At 38.6% G+C, this 19,355-nt stretch overlaps 1 protein-coding gene across 1 annotated transcript in view; it reads left to right on the plus strand.

Moving 5' to 3' along the window:
• Dhc36C (Dynein heavy chain at 36C) overlaps positions 1-19,355 on the plus strand; it is a 542,513-nt gene that overhangs the window by 98,289 nt on the left and 424,869 nt on the right. The window contains exons 7-8 of the mRNA XM_072306421.1: positions 8,459-8,608; positions 13,699-13,887. Coding sequence (XP_072162522.1) covers positions 8,459-8,608; positions 13,699-13,887 — 339 coding nt within the window. The remainder of the gene's footprint in view (positions 1-8,458; positions 8,609-13,698; positions 13,888-19,355) is intronic.

Here is a 19,355-nt window from a genome sequence, read left to right on the forward strand (position 1 = left end):
CTAAGAATTTTCTCTTAAAAAGCAGTCAGTACACTTTATTTTCTGGAGGAGCCCTCCTCCCACCCTATTTTCATTCCTGTTATTTCTTCGGCCCGAGGATCAGAAAACAGGGCCGGATTTACCTACTTTGCCGCCCATGGGCCGCCTGTATTTTGCCGCCCCCTTCTCATTCGTTTTGAAACATCAATAAAAACCATCAAACGAACGTGCCAGCGGGGGAGGGGTGCATAAGACGCGTTTACTCGTGTTGGACACATTTTTTGCGAAAGCCCTGTCAACACTACTGGCAAAAGTTCACGGAACTTTGTGCGGAAGTTAAGTTTCGTTAACCTATCTCTGCGTGGACAAGGCCTTCCATTCATAAGAAATGAACGAAAAAATTAGGAAAGAACAAACATAAATGTGGAGTAATGATTTTAACTTCCGCCGCCGCGCCGCGCTGACCGCACTGTGTTTGGCGCAATGCGTGAAGTATTCCGACAGTCTTGTAGGCGCTGCGAGTTTCACGCCGACCGCTGCTGAACGCACTGTGATTGACGCAATGCGTGAAGTATTCGTGCAGTCTTGTAGGCGCTAATATGTGTTACATGCCGATCACCACGCCGAGGGCTTCTTCGTTTCAACTCAAGTCCGTTTCATCATTTCTCTCTAAGTCGCACCGTTCCGGGCCAAATTGCGTGTTTTAACTATTTGGTTTCTCTCTTAACTTGAATAATTAAAGGTGCTGTCTCTTGTATCTCAGAAAGACGACAAAATTAGAAATTATAATACTCTCAGGAATTGAGAGATAATGACGCCTTCTCTCGTTTGTAATTTTTTTTCTAAATACGATTTTTTTATACCTACATTTAAAAAAATTGCAAAATTTGCCGGCCCCTATAGATTTGCCGCCATGGGCCGCAGCCCATGTGGCCACCCCTTAATCCGGCTCTGTCAGAAAATATTTATTCTTTACGATTGAATTTATAATCCCTGAGATACAAAAATATTTTCTGCAGAACTTTAAAAAACCGGGGCTCAGAGCCGATTTCGGGTGTATTTTTATGGGCTCCAGGCGCAGATTATGGTGCTGACCGCCTAAATCTCTACCTCTCAGAGGTCAGATGGGGATAGTAGTGGACCTTCTCAACCCTTTGTCAGAGAGAGTTCTGGAAGGCTCTTCTTAAAAATGCGAGATTATTCGGATCACATTTGGCAAAAAAAGGATACGTGAAATTATGGGCGTCGAAAACAGCATACAGCATCATGACATTTTCACGAAACTGTTATTGTCTGGTATGGTCATGTGTAAAGGATGCCTGATGAAAGGTTGCCTAAGAAGGTGCTGGATTGGATAATAATACCTCTCAGTTTTCCGGAAAAGCGATCTTTTTGCGGGAAAATGAGCAAATTTGACGCACATTTGTCATGTAAGCAATTTACTTTTATGAATTTTCCTGAAACCATGGTAGAGTGATTCTTATATATTTTCAGCTCCTGAATCCGAATATGACCTTGGTTTTATCCATCACCCTACAGATTTCTGTTGAAGCCAATTTCTCCAAGCCTAAATTTGTGTGAAAGCTTTCCCGGACTCAAAAGTGTATTGAAAATACATTTTCAAAATTTCTCCAATGTGCGATATATTGATCCTTATGTATTTTGATTCGCTGAGTCCAAGCTTATCTCAGATTTTTCCTATCGTTCACTATTTTACCGGGAAAGTCGATTTTCCTAGGAAAACGAAGTTTTTTGGTATTTTTGCGACGATTTTCCTGTTCGATAAGGGGTTTCAGAAATTTTTCGAGATCCTTTTCCTCTGTTGTATTAAGACACGCTGAACCCGAATTTGACCTTCACTTATCTTTGAGAACCCCCCGTATTCTGGAAGATCCAATTTTTCTGGGTCAAAAGCTTTACCGGGCGGTTTCCACCTCCGGGGAAATTCTTCCCAAGGCTAGGAATCTCGGGAAATTTTAAAAATTTTCCGCGTGTGTGATACATCGATTTTCATGAAATCCAGGCTGATAACCCCCAATATGGCCCCAGAAAAAATTTCCCCGGAGGTGGAAACTGCCCGGAAAAACTTTTGGTCCAGAAAAATTGGACCAGAAGAATTCTTATTTATTTATTTTTGGTCGAACAGTGTATTTAGGTTAATATCGGAAAAGTCTAACTTTTCTAAATTGGTGGGGGGGGGGGGGTTCTTATTTGTAGAGTTAGTAAATATTAGTACCACCAAAATTTAAACCCCGCTGTGAATAATTTGAGAGGGGGAGCAGAGAAATGAAAGTAAAGAAAAAAAAGCGATAAGCCTTGTTAGTCGCAAAACTGAAAAAAGAGTAAAAAATAAAATCTAAGAAGTTGGGACGGATGGACGGAATTCACCGACAAGCAAAATAAAAACTCAACATGAGCAGAGTAGAGGGAAAAAGAGTAAAAGGAAATTGTATAACAGCTGACTCTCCTCTCACGAGCTGAACGCTCACTGCACTATCCGCTTCTCGCTCATCCGAATCTCGATTATCCGTTACTGAACAAAATACGAGAATTATGTGGCAACATGGCGCATGTAGTCAAACGCGGACTGTCATAACCGTTTACCTTCGTTTTCCGTCGGAAATTTTTTTTAAGGATTGAAACTTTGCAAGAAATTCACTGAATGTATGGGCTATACGTTTACTACATCTAAGTCTCGAATTTTTTTGCCGATTTTGAATAAATTGCTTGAAACACTCGTCATCTCCTGAGGCCGCCCATGAGTTCACCCGCCGTTCAGTGTCGTTTGACTTTATTTGTAGGATTTTTGCTACGATATTTGACATACATTTAGTTCATATACCTAGCTACAGCGTTTGTATGTTAGAATTTCGAAATTCTTCCATCATTTTCAAAATTTTTGGGAAAAACTCGGGACATGACTCTCATTTCAAATTTCGCGGCAAAATCGACTCTAGCGCGATCTCTTATCGGAAATTTGCGAATCGAACTCCGGGAGGAATCACCTTAAAGAAAGAATAAATGACTGTAAGCGGAATGTTTTAATTACATTCGGAAATGTGCGTACCTAATTCAGCTGAAAAAACTACTCCACTCAGATTGCTGTAAAAAAAGGATGTAGTTTTCTTCTGGTCAGACCAGCCTACTAAAATTCTAGAATAGGTAATTAAAATAACTTGTTTAAAAAGCCCCGGTCTTATGCAATTTTGATGGTGAAAAGGAAATAACTATTCAACCAGACGCTACAAAAAGAGGGATTGGTAGTTTCTTGATGCAGAAAAGCAAACCAGTAGCTTACTTTGCTAAAGCACTCACTGAAACGCAGACAAACATCCAGGGCCGAATCGATAAGGAATTTTATGCGATCATGGCCTCCCTTAACAAGTTCTATCAATATGTACAGGACAGAGATGTTACAGTTGAGTGTGATCATGAACCGATTATTTGCTTTGTGAAAAAAAGACATTCACAAAATTAAATCATAAAGACTCAAGATGATGTACCAAAGATTACATAATTTTAAGGTAGATGTAGTTTTCAAACCTGGTCATAAAATGTATATTGCTGATTTACTGTCCCGGCAGTATTTAAATGAGAAAGTAAAAGATGATCCAGATTTAAAAAGGAATTCATACATGCAATTATTGTAAATGAATTAGGAACGGATGAAGACCTTTTAGAATTTCAAACAGAAACGGACAAATATCCGGCGTTAAAGATTTTGGTACAATATTTATTGAATAGTTTGCTCAATCCAAAAGAAAATTAGCCTGAAATCATTCTATAAGCTAGGAGAATTTTCATATTTAGAAGGAGGTGTCATTGTCAATGATGAAAGGATAATAGTTCCAATTTTAAGGAAACAGAAAATTTTAAAACTATTGCACACTGAACATCTGAGTAATACTAAAACCACAGCCAAAGCACGTGAATTATACTTTTGGCTAGGAATGAACTCTGACACAATTAACTTTATCAGAAGCTATGAGATATGTGAAAAATTCCAAAAAGTAATAAGGTTGAACCTCTATTACCCATTCCTGTGCCTGATAATATTTTTGAGGTATTCGATTCACTGTTAGACTTCGCGGAGGTAAAGAATGAGCATTTTCTAGTATTAGTATTTCTCAAAATGGCTTGAAATTTTAAATGGACGGTGTAAGTTGGCAATCACATAACTCCGTTTGTGACGTCGGAGACTTCCTGTCATATTTAAAGTATTTTTGGAACGTAAAACTACTCAACGGTAATTCTTTAAAACTGCCGTGATTTTTCTTCTCTGTGCGAAGAAAATTCTGCAAAAACTCCCAGGAATGATGTTAATTTGTTCTCCTTTAAAAGAATAGCATAGAGGCGGAGATTTTCAGACACCGCAAACGAGATATCGACGGTGAAAGTCGGCAATCACATAACTCGTTTGCGGTGTCTGAAAATCTCCGCCTGTACGTCATTTTTTAAAGGAGAACAAATTGACATTATTTCTTGAAGTTTTTGCAGAATTTTCTTCGAATTGAGAAGAAAAATCATGACAGAATTACCGTTGAGTAGTTTTCCATTTAAAAAATAAAGTATGACAGGAAGTCTGCGACGTCGCAAACCGAGTTATGTGATTGCCGACTTACACCGCCGATATGTGATTGTGGACTTATGCCGCGCCGTCGAAATGTACCGTCGCATCATATTCATACAGTTATTGAAGCATTGAAACCTGTGTTTGCAACGCATGGTTTTCCACGTAAAATTGTTTGTGATGATGTATCCTTTTGCTCAAAAGAATTTTATAACTATATGGCACTACACAATTGTAAAATTGTCACTACACTAATCCTAATTATCCATAAGTATACGGAATGATTGAAAAATATGTACAGGTTGCTAAGAAACTAATTTTTAAAAGCAAAGAAGGTAGACTTGATCCGGAAGATTTTTTATTTGAATATTTAAACATGTCTGTCACGGGTATGAATGTCAGTGGTTCTAAAATTTTAATGAGTAGGCAGTCCACGACAGTGAATTACCCTTCCCACCAAAATCATTGAAATAAAAAATGTGTAACGTTAGAAATAAAATTGTCGAGAGGCAATCAGAAATGACATATAGGTACAATATGCATGCTCCTCGCGCCTCACAAAATTTTAAAGTAGGTGACAACGTATCAGTTCAAAGTGGGAACATTTGGGAAAAAGGTGTGATTTTAGGAGAGGCAGAGGCGCCCAGGTCTTACATAGTAGAGTGTGAAAAAGGGAAGTAATTACCGTAGAAACTCGTATCGTCTGAAACACTCCTAGATCACCCCTTTAAACACAAAAGCAGAGGTCCTCTCTAATTTATATTTACTAGACATTGATGTTAAGGTCCTGATGAGAACTGAATATAGCTACCTCCTAATGAATAGAACATGGCACAAAATGAGGTAGAGAATCAGCAGTTACAAGAAAATCCTCCTGTCTTGGACAAAATCACACAGCTTGTTCGTCACGCAAAAAAATCGAATTTGCCCAAGCGCTTCACTGATTTCGTTATGTATTTTTATGTTTTAATTTGTGCTGAAAACTGTTATTTTCGACTTTTTTCTTTTAATGATACCTAGTTCTTTATTATGACTCAATCACATTTTATTTCTTCTCTCTCTTGCAGTAGAGAATAATGATTTATATAATGTTTTGAGCTTCACAGTATCTCATACCTATTCAGAATTTGTTTTCCATGACTTATATGACATGATTTAATATAGTTAACATGAAGTTAAACTTCATACAAGGTATGAAGTACGAATTCCCTCTCAAGCAGTATACTTTATTTCATACGTAATGATTTAAGTTTGTTTTCCTTCAAATATCATTACGTCAATCACATAATAGTTAACTCATAAGACTTTTTTTATTCTCTTCGGAGAATGTAGCTCTCACAAGAAAAGTAGCACTTTTCATGTATCCCAAAAGGGGGAGATGTTGTATATGGCAACACCGTTTCGATAACGTCACGTTTGTTCACTTTTCCCTGTCTCTCTCTGAATACAGATTGTTCCTCAAGGCACACACACACGTGTTGATGTTATTTTCCTCTTTTTACACTTTGTAATGATTAGTGAAGCATGTTCCGTGCAAGATTTAGTCAAAGAATTATCAGTCGTGTATTAATTAGGACAATTAGTCCATTTTTTTCTTCTTTCTTTCTTTCTTTCAAAACCGAAAACTTTTTTTTCCCTACCCCTTACCCTCTCTTAAAAATTTACTTCTGAATACTCATCCTGTAAAACTTTTTGAATTTATGCGCTCCACTAATCTCAAAATTTAACCTTTCCCCTCAACCCTTTTGTATTTTTACTGATGTAACCTTAATTTCCATGTAAATTTATTAGTATTACTGCCTTGTTTAGAGGTGTAAATGGCCTTAGATGCTAAAGCACCGCTTTAAAATAAAATTATTTTACTACTACTACTTCTTTCTTTCTTTCTTTCTTTCTTTCTTTCTTAGATGCTAAAGCACCGCTTTAAAATAAAATTATTCTACTACTACTAAACTGAGAATTGGTCACACAAATTTTTCCCATAGCTATTTGATGACCCAATCAAACCGTCCTGCTTGCACTTCTTGTCCAAATTCCCCCTTAACGGTAGATCACGTTCTTATAAGTTGCCCACTTTATACAGATATCCGAAAACGGTTTTTTCCCTACCCCTTACCCTCTCTTAAAAATTTACTTCTGAATACTCATCCTGTGAAACTTTTTGAATTTATGCGCTCCACTAATCTCAAAATTTAACCATTCCCCTCAACCCTTTTGTATTTTTAATGATATTTCCATGTAAATTTATTACTGTTACTGCCCTCTTTAGAGGTGTAAATGGCCTTAGATGCTAAAGCACCGCTTTAAAATAAAATTATTTTACTACTACTACTACTACTACTACTACTACTACTACTTTCTTTCTTTCTTTCTTTTCTTTCTTTCTTTCTTTCTTTCTTTCTTTCTTTCTTTCTTTCTTTCTTTCTTTCCTGGCCTTAGATGCTAAAGCACCGCTTTAAAATAAAATTATTTACTACTACTACTACTACTTTCTTTCTTTCTTTAAAATAAAATTATTCTACTACTACTTCTACTACTACTACTACCACTACCACTACTGCTACTGCTACTGCTACTGCTACTGCTACTGCTACTGCTACTGCTACTGCTACTGCTTCTGCTTCTGCTTCTGCTTCTGCTTCTACTTCTACTTCTACTTCTACTCTACCGAAGAAAAAAAACACTAAGAAGTGGCCCGAAACCTGTATGTAACAAGGTGGAGAAATGGTGCTGGGTCCACATCATTTCGTGGGGAAAACAAAGCCAAGAAGTTCCAAAAATTAAAATTCGAGTCAAAAATAATTTTTTGAACTCTAATGCGCACCAGTAGGTACAAAACTGAGGAGGGAGAGTGTTCCGCTCAGGCAGTTTGCAATGGAATATTAAGTTGGAGTCACGTCGAGAGATCTATACCGGTTTGGGCCTTTTTAGACCTCATCAGTAGATCACACTCGGCAGTGAACTACTACTACTACTACTATTACTACTACTTTCTTTCTTTCTTTCTTTCTTTCTTTCATTCCCTCAACCTTACTACACAAAATTACCATTCCCCTCAACCCTTTTGTATTTTTACTGATATTTCCATGTAAATTTATTACTGTTACTGCCCTCTTTAGAGGTGTAAATGGCCTTAGATGCTAAAGCACCGCTTTAAAATAAAATTATTTTACTACTACTACTTTCTTACGCTTTAAAATAAAATTATTTTACAACTACTTAAAATTATTTTACTACTACTACTACTACTACTCTCTCTTTCTTCCTTTCTTTCTTTCTTTCTTTCCTCTGTCTTTCTTTCTTTCATTCTTCTTTCTTTAAAGCATCGCTTTAAAATAAATTTATCTTACTACTGCCCTCTTTAGAGGTGTAAATGGTCTTAGATGCTAAAGCACCGCTTTAAAATAAAATTATTTTACTACTACTACTACTACTACTACTACTACTACTACTACTACTACTACTACTACTACTACTACTACTACTACTACTACTACTACTACTACTTTCTTTCTTTTTTGCTTTAGGAGCATAAGATGACGAAAATTTTTTTTTGTTCTTTTTTAACTGACCCCTTTTTATTGGCTAATATTATAATACAACATGCATCACAATCTATGAATAATGAAATTAATAAAGTAGAAAAAGGAAATCTATATAAATAGAGACGGACATGATAATTATTCCCCGTCAGTGGTGTCTAAGCCGGAATCCACCGTAGGGCATGCATCGGCGAAATGACGAAAGTAAAATAAAAATATCAGATTATAAAATTCTAAGACACATTTATATTTAGTGCCACAAAAATCACTTGTGAAGTATTTTCGTGTTTCATCAAGATCGCAGATCCTTTGAATGCCCTATAGCAATCCTAAACCTACATGATGAATAAATTCATTGTAATTCCAGAGTGCCAGAGAAAATGACATACCTGTGCAAAGACATCGGACAAAATTCTACCATTTTCATCGCTGTGTTATTACGATCATGACCCACCAGTTGCAAATGCTTTGCCTGACTTCTCTATCCGAAGTAACTGATTTCCTCACAAACATGCAGGTAAAATATAATCACACCAACTTCACCTAGCCTGGCTGACAAAGTTTTTCTATAAGAAAGACTGAGAATGGTCTCTGAGACCCCCATATAGGATACCCACATTGCAATTTTGCTTTTCATGAATTTTTTTTTTAAGTTTCCCCGTCCCAGCAACAGGTATATTGCCTCATATGACTCCCTACCTCTAAACTCGAATCACAAACCCAAGTAGCAGAGGTTGCAACAACTTGCAACGAAATCGTTTGATTCTTGCAACTAATAGATTCATGTGCAGATTGCCTACTCTCTCCCCCGAAGGAGCTATCATTGTTGGAACTAGTTGCAATTAAGTTGAAACATGTTTCAACTTCAAAGTATTGATGCCCCTTCTGTTCTATTTCCGCCTCTTTGAACGGAAATTTCGTCCGTTTTGGCGTATCTTGAAGCGTAAGGTCACAAACGGCCCAATGACGACGTGAGGCTATGGGCCGGCGCGGCGGGGCGCGCGCAGGGCAGGGTTGCGCAACGCCGCATTACACCGCACCGGTGTAGAGGAACGAACGGTGGGGTGGGAGGGGGATATCCGGTGGAAAAGTATCCACATTTTCTATCCATAATGAAACTGCATTACACTTTTTCAATATAGATGAGGAAATATGAGCCATACAAGGAAGTGATGAAAAGAGTGACAAGAACATATAATATGTATAGTTTGTACGATTAGGAGCGTAAGTGGAGTATAAAATTTGCCGTAACTACAGAACAGCACTGAAATAATCTCCGGGAAATAAAAGCTGCTATTGTCAACATACCTGTTGATCATCAAAACAGAAAATTCTCACCCACCGGAGGTACCGGAAACCACTACTGGTATTTGACTAATTAAAAAGATATGTGCGATGTTGTCGAATAGTAAGCCCTTTACGCGATCAAATGCGATTAGTGCAAATTTAATTTGGAAAGTCGAAGAAAAATTTGATGAAAGAAAATTGCCCTAAATTCGGAAAGTGCTCCTAGTGTTTTTCTATCATGTGAAGTGTTTGCACATGAATGTCAATGGCAGTGCGTGGACCTCTCATCTGGTAATTCCAATATGGAATTCTCAGGGCTGTTCTGTAGTTACGGCAAATTTTACCCTCACTTACGCTCCTAATCGTACAAACTATACATATTATATGTTTTTGTCACTCTTTTCATCACTTCCTTGTATGGCTCATATTTCCTCATCTATATTGAAAAAATGTAATGCAGTTTCATTATGGATAGAAAATTTGGATGCTTTTCCACCGGATATCCCCCTCTCACCCCACCGTTTGTTCCTCTACGCCGGTGTAATGCGGCGATGCGCAATCCTGCCCTGCGCGCGCGCCCCGTCGCGCCGCGCCGGCCCATAGCCTCACGTCGTCATTGGGCCGTTTGTGACCTTACGCTTCAAGATACGCCAAAACGGACGAAATTTCCTCTCAAGGGACCGTAACTCGCAATTTTCCTTCAGAATTGATATCTCGCTTGCCAAAATTTTTGAATTTTGGATTTATGCCCTTTGAGGCACGGGTTAAAATGTTTTTAAAAGTTTTTCCTTTTAGGAGGTTCATTTAGAGACTACATAGAAACTTTTTAGGGGTTGACCAACTTGATTTTCGCAAAACTCAAAAATAAGGTACACCCTACCCTTGTCCCACGATCAAATGAACTCATCAAATAGTCATCAAATGTAAGATGGCGACTGGTTTTCGCCCAAGTCCGCTATCAAATGTTAGCGGGCCGTCAAATGTTGATGAGCCCGCCATCTTGCATTTGATGACTATTTGATGAGTTCATTTGATCGTAGGACGAGGGCTATAGATCTACCGTATGAACAAGATTCATCAAATCACTGTCAGTTTCGGCGATAGCCGAGTCGATTGGGGTGTCAAGTGATTCTCCGCTTCGGCCCGAGATTTGGGATCGATTCTCGATGCCCAAAATAATCAATTATGACCTGCTAATCGTTTGCCGTTGTTTTACTGCCATGGTTCATTAATCGATCGTAGATAAATGCATAATTTTGATTTCCGATTTTTTTCTGTATTGAACAAAACTAAAAATAATTTTCTCTGAAGAGAAATATATACAAAAACATTGAATCACGTAGACAGAGTTGCTAAAAGAAATTTCATCGAATAAAATTTCGTGAAATTTCACAAGAAGTTTCATGAAATTTCTTTTTTCCCCATGAAATTTCTTTTTTCCCCATGAAATTTCTTTCGACCGACAAAATGTCAAAAAATGCTTGTTTTTTCCAACAGAATTTTTTATTATTTATAAAGAGAATAATATTCGTCAATTGGATCAAGTGGAGCGCTGTCCCTTCTTAGTTCTTCTCTTCTCGTCTTCTTTTACACTTACAAAATGCTTACTCTTTCATTTTGAAACATTTTCTCTCAGATTCAAGAAAAAGTAAAATACTTAACTACCTACTTATACTGATCTCAAAATCTATCACTTCAAAGCTAAAAAATACAGGTACTCTACTTATTTATCAAATATTTCCTATATCAAAAAAGAAATACGTCAGCGAGGGAAACTGTTAATTTCTGAAAAATCATTTAAATTGTTTCAAGGATAGTTTAAGATCCCTCCCTCCCTTTTGTACCAAAAAAGAAGGATATACTATTATGGGGTACTAGGATTCTTTATAGTCAAGTAAGTTTTGTTCCAAATATGAAAGCTAACGCCTTACTTTGTCCGTAAAATTTATTTTGGTGTTCAACCGGTACGGCTGTGTGTTCAACTAAAGTTTGAGAAAAAAAATTCAAAATTATGTTTTTGCTGTTTTACTCAACTGCCTGGGCATTTCTAAAGTTCCCTTTGACAGTTTACCACGTGCGTATAAAGGGACTTAAGAAGATTCATAAGTTTCTAGGATTTAATCCTGAATCCTGAGTGTTAAATGAAAGGACCCCGCACACCTCTTATGGGAAACCTGCACCACGTCCGATTGCCTTCTGACTTATGTTTTTCGATTCTCCTCAAAATGCTGATCAAAAGTTATAATTGCGCCAACTTTCTACGATGCACCGTTTTCGCAAAAAACCTAAGAGAAGATTCAATTATTCGGCTATAAAAAGCCAGAAAGACTCCTCATTTCAGTACTCGAGTGAACAAATTAGGGGAACTCCCGCACTGAGCGGCAGTCTTATCTCGGATCCCGCTCGCCGTTTTGCTCGACCATCCAAATCAGATTCTTGAGGAGCATAAGAACAGGAAAGTCTGAACGTCTACCGGGCGAGTGCAGGAGAGAGATAGCCTCTGAGTCGGCAGGCACAGATAAGAAGACGGACACGCGCTACATTTTTTCCTTATTTACATCGGGCCTGTCCTCAAATGCTTTGTTCTTTTTTATTCATAGTCGCCGAATAATTGAATCTTCTCTTCGGTTTTTTGCGAAAACGGTGCATCGTAGAAAGTTGGCGCAATTATAACTTTTGATCAGCATTTTGAGGAGAAAAAACATAAGTCAGGAGGCAATCGGACGTGGTGCAGCTTCCCATAAGAGGTGTGCGGGGTCCTTTCCTAAAATTTCCTCATGAAATTTCTTTTTATAATCTTTCACGAAATTTCTTAACTCTGCACGTAGACCGTGCATCCTGTGTTACGGAAGGTTAGACAACTTTTAAAAATTCGCATGCCGATGAGTGGTGGCACCGACCCGCATCGATGAGTTCGTATGTCCCAGTTGTGCACATCTGCGCTTGCGCAGTAGCGGCTCCAGTGAATTGTTGTCGGATTATGAGGCTTTTTTCCTCGGTTAATAATTAGTTCAGACAAATGAAACAATGCTATTCGGGTGTAAAATCATGTGATCTAAAACTTTTCTTCTTAGGAATTTAGTTTGAAAATGGATTCTAAACGAGATATTCATGAAAAACCGAGCGCGGGCATGAATTCTCCATTGCCTCTGTGCAGTCTCTACGAGTGATTGGGACACAAGCTCTCTCCCCTTCCCCGCCCGCCCATCATGGGGCCCCGAGAGACTTGCTTCACTCCGCCTGTACCAAACCGAGCCGGACACACGGTCTACGTGATTCAATGTCTTTGAATATATACCTCATATTGTCATTTTTTAGGGAATAAGAACTAACATTGATAAGAGGATAATGATGACGCAGAGAACTTCCAGGGGGTGGGACCGCGTAACTCTGTAGTTTTCTTCCTACTTTTGCGTTCTGGATCAAAGTGCGTCGCTGCATGTGTCGAGTTGCCACATAGAGAAAAAAAAGGAGGTGTTTGCATCTTGAGGTTTGTTTTCCCTGTGACGTAGGTCGGTACAACCTGGCCAGCGAAATCCGGAATTCGAAATATGAAAAACGGACCATAATGTCCGATTTTTTTACTTAAATCAACTCATGATATAATTTCAAGCTTTTTTTATAGAATGACTTTTTTCCATAAATTACACCATTTCCAAGAAAATCGATGATAAACGCGTCGCTGTACCGACCTACGTCATCAAAAAAATTCCAAGATGCCCGAAATGCAAACACCTCCTTTTTTTTCTCTATGGAGTTGCCATTGCGAGAGCAGGTTACTCAGTAACGAATCCACTCTATCCACTCCTTTGCATTGCACGCCTGTTTCAATCGTTTTTATCATGATGGTCCTTAAATATTAAATAAACGTACATTAAAGTGTTGTTCGGTTGAAATATCACCACCGGCTATATTTATCTAGTATTTTTTCATCAAAGATTTTTTTATTCTTACTAGTTTTTAAATTTTTCTCTCTAATGTTTTCAGTTCGCAATTTTTTGTTTTTAAATTTTTAGCTATAATTTTTTTTGTATTTAATTTTTATTATTTTTCATAGTTTATTCTTAATGTTTTAAAACCTCTTTGCCTCTTTATTTTTAAATTTTATCTGTTGGTTTTTCATTTTTTTTATCTGCCAATCTTCAATTTTTTTACAGTTTCATCCCTAATTATTATACCTATCTCTTTAAATATTAATTATAGTGTCCTGTGTTTTAATAGGTACTGTATTTATTTGTGACAATCTTGACCATTAGTCACATTTAATGTGTTTGTTTTCTTCAGCAAGTTACGCCTTCCGAATACTGATTATTGTTACAGAACAGCCCAGGATTTAAGTTGGCTCTCATTCAAAAAAATAAGCTTATACAGTTTGACCCTCCTCTAAACAAATTCCAAAATGTCTTTCTCAACTTATACGGCATGATGATTGAAGCTGTATGTTTGCCAGGTTTAGATACGCGCCTATTTTCTGACCTAGAAATGCAAGATTTAACCAGCAAGTTAAAGGTTAGTAGAGCCCTTACCGATAAAGTTTAGGCGCTTACGCACTTTTAGACTGAGACAGCGGATTTGCCATCGTGCCTCTTTCATTTACTCTCCATGCGAAAATGACGTCAGACGATCTTCTGTCACAAGGCTAAAAAGGCGTAAACTTATTTTGAAAAAACTCTGAAGTATTTACGTGTGCTGGTGAAACTCTTCTTTCTTGTGGACTCTAGAGATTTATGGCACATGCGGCTATTAATACTCAAAATTCTCAAAAACTAGGTTCCATTCCAAAAAAATTGCCAGGAAACCTTTTTTCCAGAATTTAGTAAGAAAGAAGGTGCAACTCTTTCATTAGTAACTGAATTGAGCCTCTTAACACAAATGTATCATTGCTATTTTGTAGAGGAAAATAATATGAAGTGGCAAATGGAGATTCCATTCTGCATGATCAGTTTTGAGAAACATGGTTAAAGACACCTTCCTCACGAGTACATTTTCTACCGATGTTCGGGGGTTCTATCTGCCCCTCGCGGACTTCGGCGCAGAAATATTGTCAATGAGCTGACATTAGGTAAATCGTACCAACATCTCAGACTGACACGAAGTATGAGGCCTTTGATCAACTTTCCCTGCAGAATTATCGTCAAATATATACCTTGAAATTATATTTTTGCAATTTTGGCGGTTTGGTACCGAGGGCTGCGGGAAAACGATAGGTAAAGAGGCATATCGCTCCGAAACATTACAAGGATTTAGAAAATTGTGATATTCGTAGTGCTACGACCAATTGTTCTAGTGTTTTGGCCGGTAAAGCGATTTCGGGGCACTAACACACCCCCCCCCCCCTTAATTCCAAACCTGTCGCACGCTATTAATGAGGGCGTTTCTGAGGGGACTCAGGGGGTAGTAAGGACCCACTGTTCGAGAAATTAGCTAATTATTACTTTTTTAGGTACGTATCTTTCATACAAGTCTTTGGCTATTTGCTTAAAAGGGAAAAATAGAGTTTTTCGTCGATTTTAAGGGTTCGAAGTAAACATTTTAGGTTTGCAGTGTCAAAACTATCATTATTACTTGTAAGTATACTATGCAAAGTCACGATAAAAAATAATGCGATGCCTGTAATTGCTGCTAACTGCCTTTAAAAGTTGCGTCCAATACGCTAAAAAGGCGAATCTGAAACATTCTCGCCGCGACTAATAACGCGTTGCGGCAGCACTAAAAATTATGCGATTTCACTCAAATTTGGGGACACTAAATTTTTAACATAATGATACAATAAAACCATCGAATATAGATGATCCGAGAAAATTTTTGGATGGTTCAAATATGGGACACCCTAATGTACAGGATGGTCCAGAAGTCCCTTCCACCCCATCTAAAACTTTACCAAATTAATATTTCGAAACGAAACTTTGGGGATGTTTATAGAACAACGTTAGCTAATTTTGGGACCCCCCAAAATTTTTGCCCCTCATGGGGTGGGGCTAAGGACCCCAACTTTTTTTCAAGGGGGCAACTCTGCCTTTGTGACACATTAATCAGAAAAGGATATAACAAGGAAAGAACATTTTTGGTCCATACCGCATGTCAAAATCTTCATTGTTGACAAAATGGCGGCTGGTTAAAGCTCAAAATAACGGAAATTTGACATTTCTGTTTTTTGTGAACGAAATTGGATGAAACTTAATATTTTGTGGTTTTTTAGGACGAGAAAAACGATTCTGGCATCAGTTTCCCGGCTAATTTTGTCCCTCCTAAATTGGCGACAGTCAAAATTGCGACCTAAGAGAATCGGTACCTAAGAAAATATTCAGGCTGCTTATCGGTGGATTTGCTTGCAACTTGATATCCGCGGGTACCTCAGTACTAGAAAAACGAATCTTGCATTGGATTTCTGAAATTCCGAATAACTTCAAAATGGCGGTGAAAAAATGGTGGGAGCTTGGTTTTACAGACGCGCACGGTTGCGTTCGTATGAAACTCGGGGTCGTGTTGGTTTCTGGTTTGACAAAAATGACTTTCTCGCATTATATCTTTGAAATGTTAAATATTTTCAAAATGGCGGCCGAGTTTCATGTGAATCTAACCGCAAGCGCCCATAATACCAAGTTTCCGCCATTTTCTCGGCGTCATTTTGAAGTTATTCGGAAGTTACCTTCGGATGTCAAGTTGCATCTTATATGCGACGGATAAATCATAAGTTAGTAAAATAAAATAGATTAAAATAAATAAATGTGATAAAATAAATTAATAGAAAACAATAAATAAAATAATATTATTTATATATATATAGTTTTATATATACAGGGTGATCCAGACCACCCGTCCACTATCTTTTTCTCGAAAACGGCGGAGAATTGAGCTTCGGGACCAAAACTTTCATAGGGTAAACCGACCCCAAAGAATCGAATGAAAATATTTTCAGCCCCCCAGAATGGCCCCTTGGGGGGGTTTTTGGGGGGGAGCCCCCCCGTTTCTCGCAATTTTCAAATGGGAAGGGTATGTTTTGACTTTGGATTCGGAATCTACGGTAAAAAATAAGAAAATTTTGTTCTTTGCACTTTTTCCCTAAACCCCCATTTTTTGGAGTTATGGGGCATTTTTGGGGCAATTTTCAATTCGACGCTGTAAGCGGCCAAATCATCCAAATTTCAAAATCTAAAAATCTCCTGAGAGGAGAGGTCAATACCTTTTTATTGATGTGCCACATGACCCCTGTTGCTCCAAAATTTTGGGGGCCACGACCTCCCCCCCTAAAATTTTGGGGCTTTGGAGGGCCATGAGTCGAAAATGTCGAAAGGCAAGGGTATGTTTTGACTTCAGATTTGGATTCTACGCGAAAAGTTACGTAGAATTGATATGGCGCATGGCCTGTTTGCTCAAATTTTTTTTACCGCTTATTTTGTCCAAAAATACACGGCTTCTTATGGGGAAATGGGGTTCTTCAGTAATTTGGAGCAAACAGGCCATGCGCCATATCAATTCTACGTAACTTTTCGCGTAGAATCCAAATCTGAAGTCAAAACATATCCTTGCCTTTCGACATTTTCGACTCATGGCCCTCCAAAGCCCCAAAATTGTTGGGGGGTCGTGGCCCCCAAAATTTTGGAGCAACAGGGGTCATGTGGCACATCAATAAAAAGGTATTGACCTCTCCTCTCAGGAGATTTTTAGATTTTGAAATTTGGATGATTTTGCCGCTTTCAGCGTCGAATTGAAAATTGCCCCAAAAATGCCCCATAACTCCAAAAAATGGGGGTTTAGGGAAAAAGTACAAAGAACAAAATTTTCTTATTTTTTACCGTAGATTCCGAATCCAAAGTCAAAACATACCCTTCCCATTTGAAAATTGCGAGAAACGGGGGGGCTCCCCCCCAAAAAACCCCCCCAAAGGGCCATTCTGGGGGGCTGAAAATATTTTCATTCGATTCTTTGGGGTCGGTTTACCCTATGAAAGTTTTGGTCCCGAAGCTCAATTCTCCGCCGTTTTCGAGAAAAAGATAGTGGACGGGTGGTCTGGATCACCCTTTATATACACACACACACACACACTTGGATGGATTTAAATGAGATGTACAACCGTTACACATATAAATTTAGGTATTTATTTCGCCAACGTTTCGGAGGCCCATTGCCTCCTTCATCAGGGCATGAGTAGAGTACCTATATTGAGAGAGTATGGCCACTGGGCCCCATGAAGAGGCTTAGGACCCAAAAATGGCGGTGCTTTGTTTTGGTTTTTGTGGATGGGAGGGAGGTCATTGCCAACTTTTGACGGTTATCACCAACCGCACGTGTTGCCAACTTTACTACATCTAAGATAATTTTTCTCAAAAATTGCACACGATTAGCCTTAAAAATATGTAAATAAGTCGCAATAGTGCATTTGGGTAAATTTCTCGTTACGATAAGCAAAGAAAACTACATTTTGAGTCATTTTGCATTACATTAATTTATGGCGTCCGCCATTTTTGGGTCCTAAGGGCTCCATTCAGCCTAAGATGGCTGAGCCAATGAGAGATGGTAACACCAGTGGCCATACTCTCTCAATATAGGTACTCTAGGCATGAGATGACACTAACATTACAAAAACAGACAACGAGGAAAAAGGTCCGCGGTAGCGGCATACATGACGAGATAATAAGGTGCTACACCGTCTCCTCCTTTACGTAATAGTCCTCAAATTGATGGAATTCAGTTCGGGAATTAATCGCATGCTCGCCTTTAAGATGTGAAGTCCCTCTAAGTTAGACCGGACCTGGGTGTTGCTTTCTTGGCATACAATTTTTACAGAATCAAAATCAAATTCATGCCGTTCATTCCTAATGTGCTGCTTAAGAGCAGTTACCTCACATGTATTAAATTTATGGCCGTCCATTCTCTTATGGAGGTATTGGGAAGTCTGACCTATATACACACCAGGGCAATCCCTGCATTGTACCTGATAAACCACATTAGATATCTTATCTTTTGACGTTCTTGCCTTAAGAGATGAATTAAATTTTTTCAAGTTATTTTTGTTTGAATATATATACGTATATAAAACAAAGAGTGGTTCTGCTACGAGGGGTGGGTAAAAATTTCCATGGGAAATATTCCAGGATCTTCGGTTTTTTGCAAGAGATCCTGCACTATTTCCCACCTAGAATAAAAAATCTAAAATAAAATCAACCTTACAACGAACCTAGGCTATATTTAAACACTAATACCTAAATTAAATGTACTGATACTGGGGAAGGTTCCATCCATGGGAGCACACGGGACTCCATATTCGCTCCCATGCATGGGAGTACGCGGGATCCCGTGTCATTCCCGTGGGAGCACGCGGGATCTCATGTCATGCCCATGGGAGCATACGAGATCACGCGTCATTCCCATGGGAGCATACGAGATCCCGTGTCACTCCCATGGGAGCATACGGGATCCCGTGTCCATTCCCATGGGAAATTTTTAGCAGGGACGGTCGGGATGACGCTGAAAATCACTGTATCGATGTTAGGCAAGCACAGAGATACACTCATTTTCGGTAGCATGACATTCTTTTGATCAACATTCCTAAAAGTCGCAATGTGTCTGTTGCGCTAGTCACAGAATCGTGTTTGCAGAACTTCGGAATATACTTAGATTATGCAGCAAAAAGTAAGGATATGCTCAAATACCAAGTTTTCACGTCCAACATTAGCCCCTTCCAGACGTTCAAACTGGCATGATAAACTAAGGCATCAGTCTGAGGGTATCGATTCGGTTATTGACCGTCGAAACTCAAAGGTGCGCAGGCTAATGACTTCTGATCAACAACCTCGAATCAACTCTCATCAAAAAGTGAGGCTCTCTGACATTTACATACTTTTTACTTTATTTTTAACAGTCACCAGCCGCTCAGGCCCATCAGCGCATTCGCTTTGACTTCATCCGCGTTTTAGGTTGAGCAAACAGTGCAAACTTGTGTATCACTAAAAGTAACGAATGCCAGCAGGAAGAAC

This window comes from Bemisia tabaci, chromosome 1 (genome assembly GCF_918797505.1).
Source record: "Bemisia tabaci chromosome 1, PGI_BMITA_v3".
Classification (NCBI taxonomy): domain Eukaryota; kingdom Metazoa; phylum Arthropoda; class Insecta; order Hemiptera; family Aleyrodidae; genus Bemisia; species Bemisia tabaci.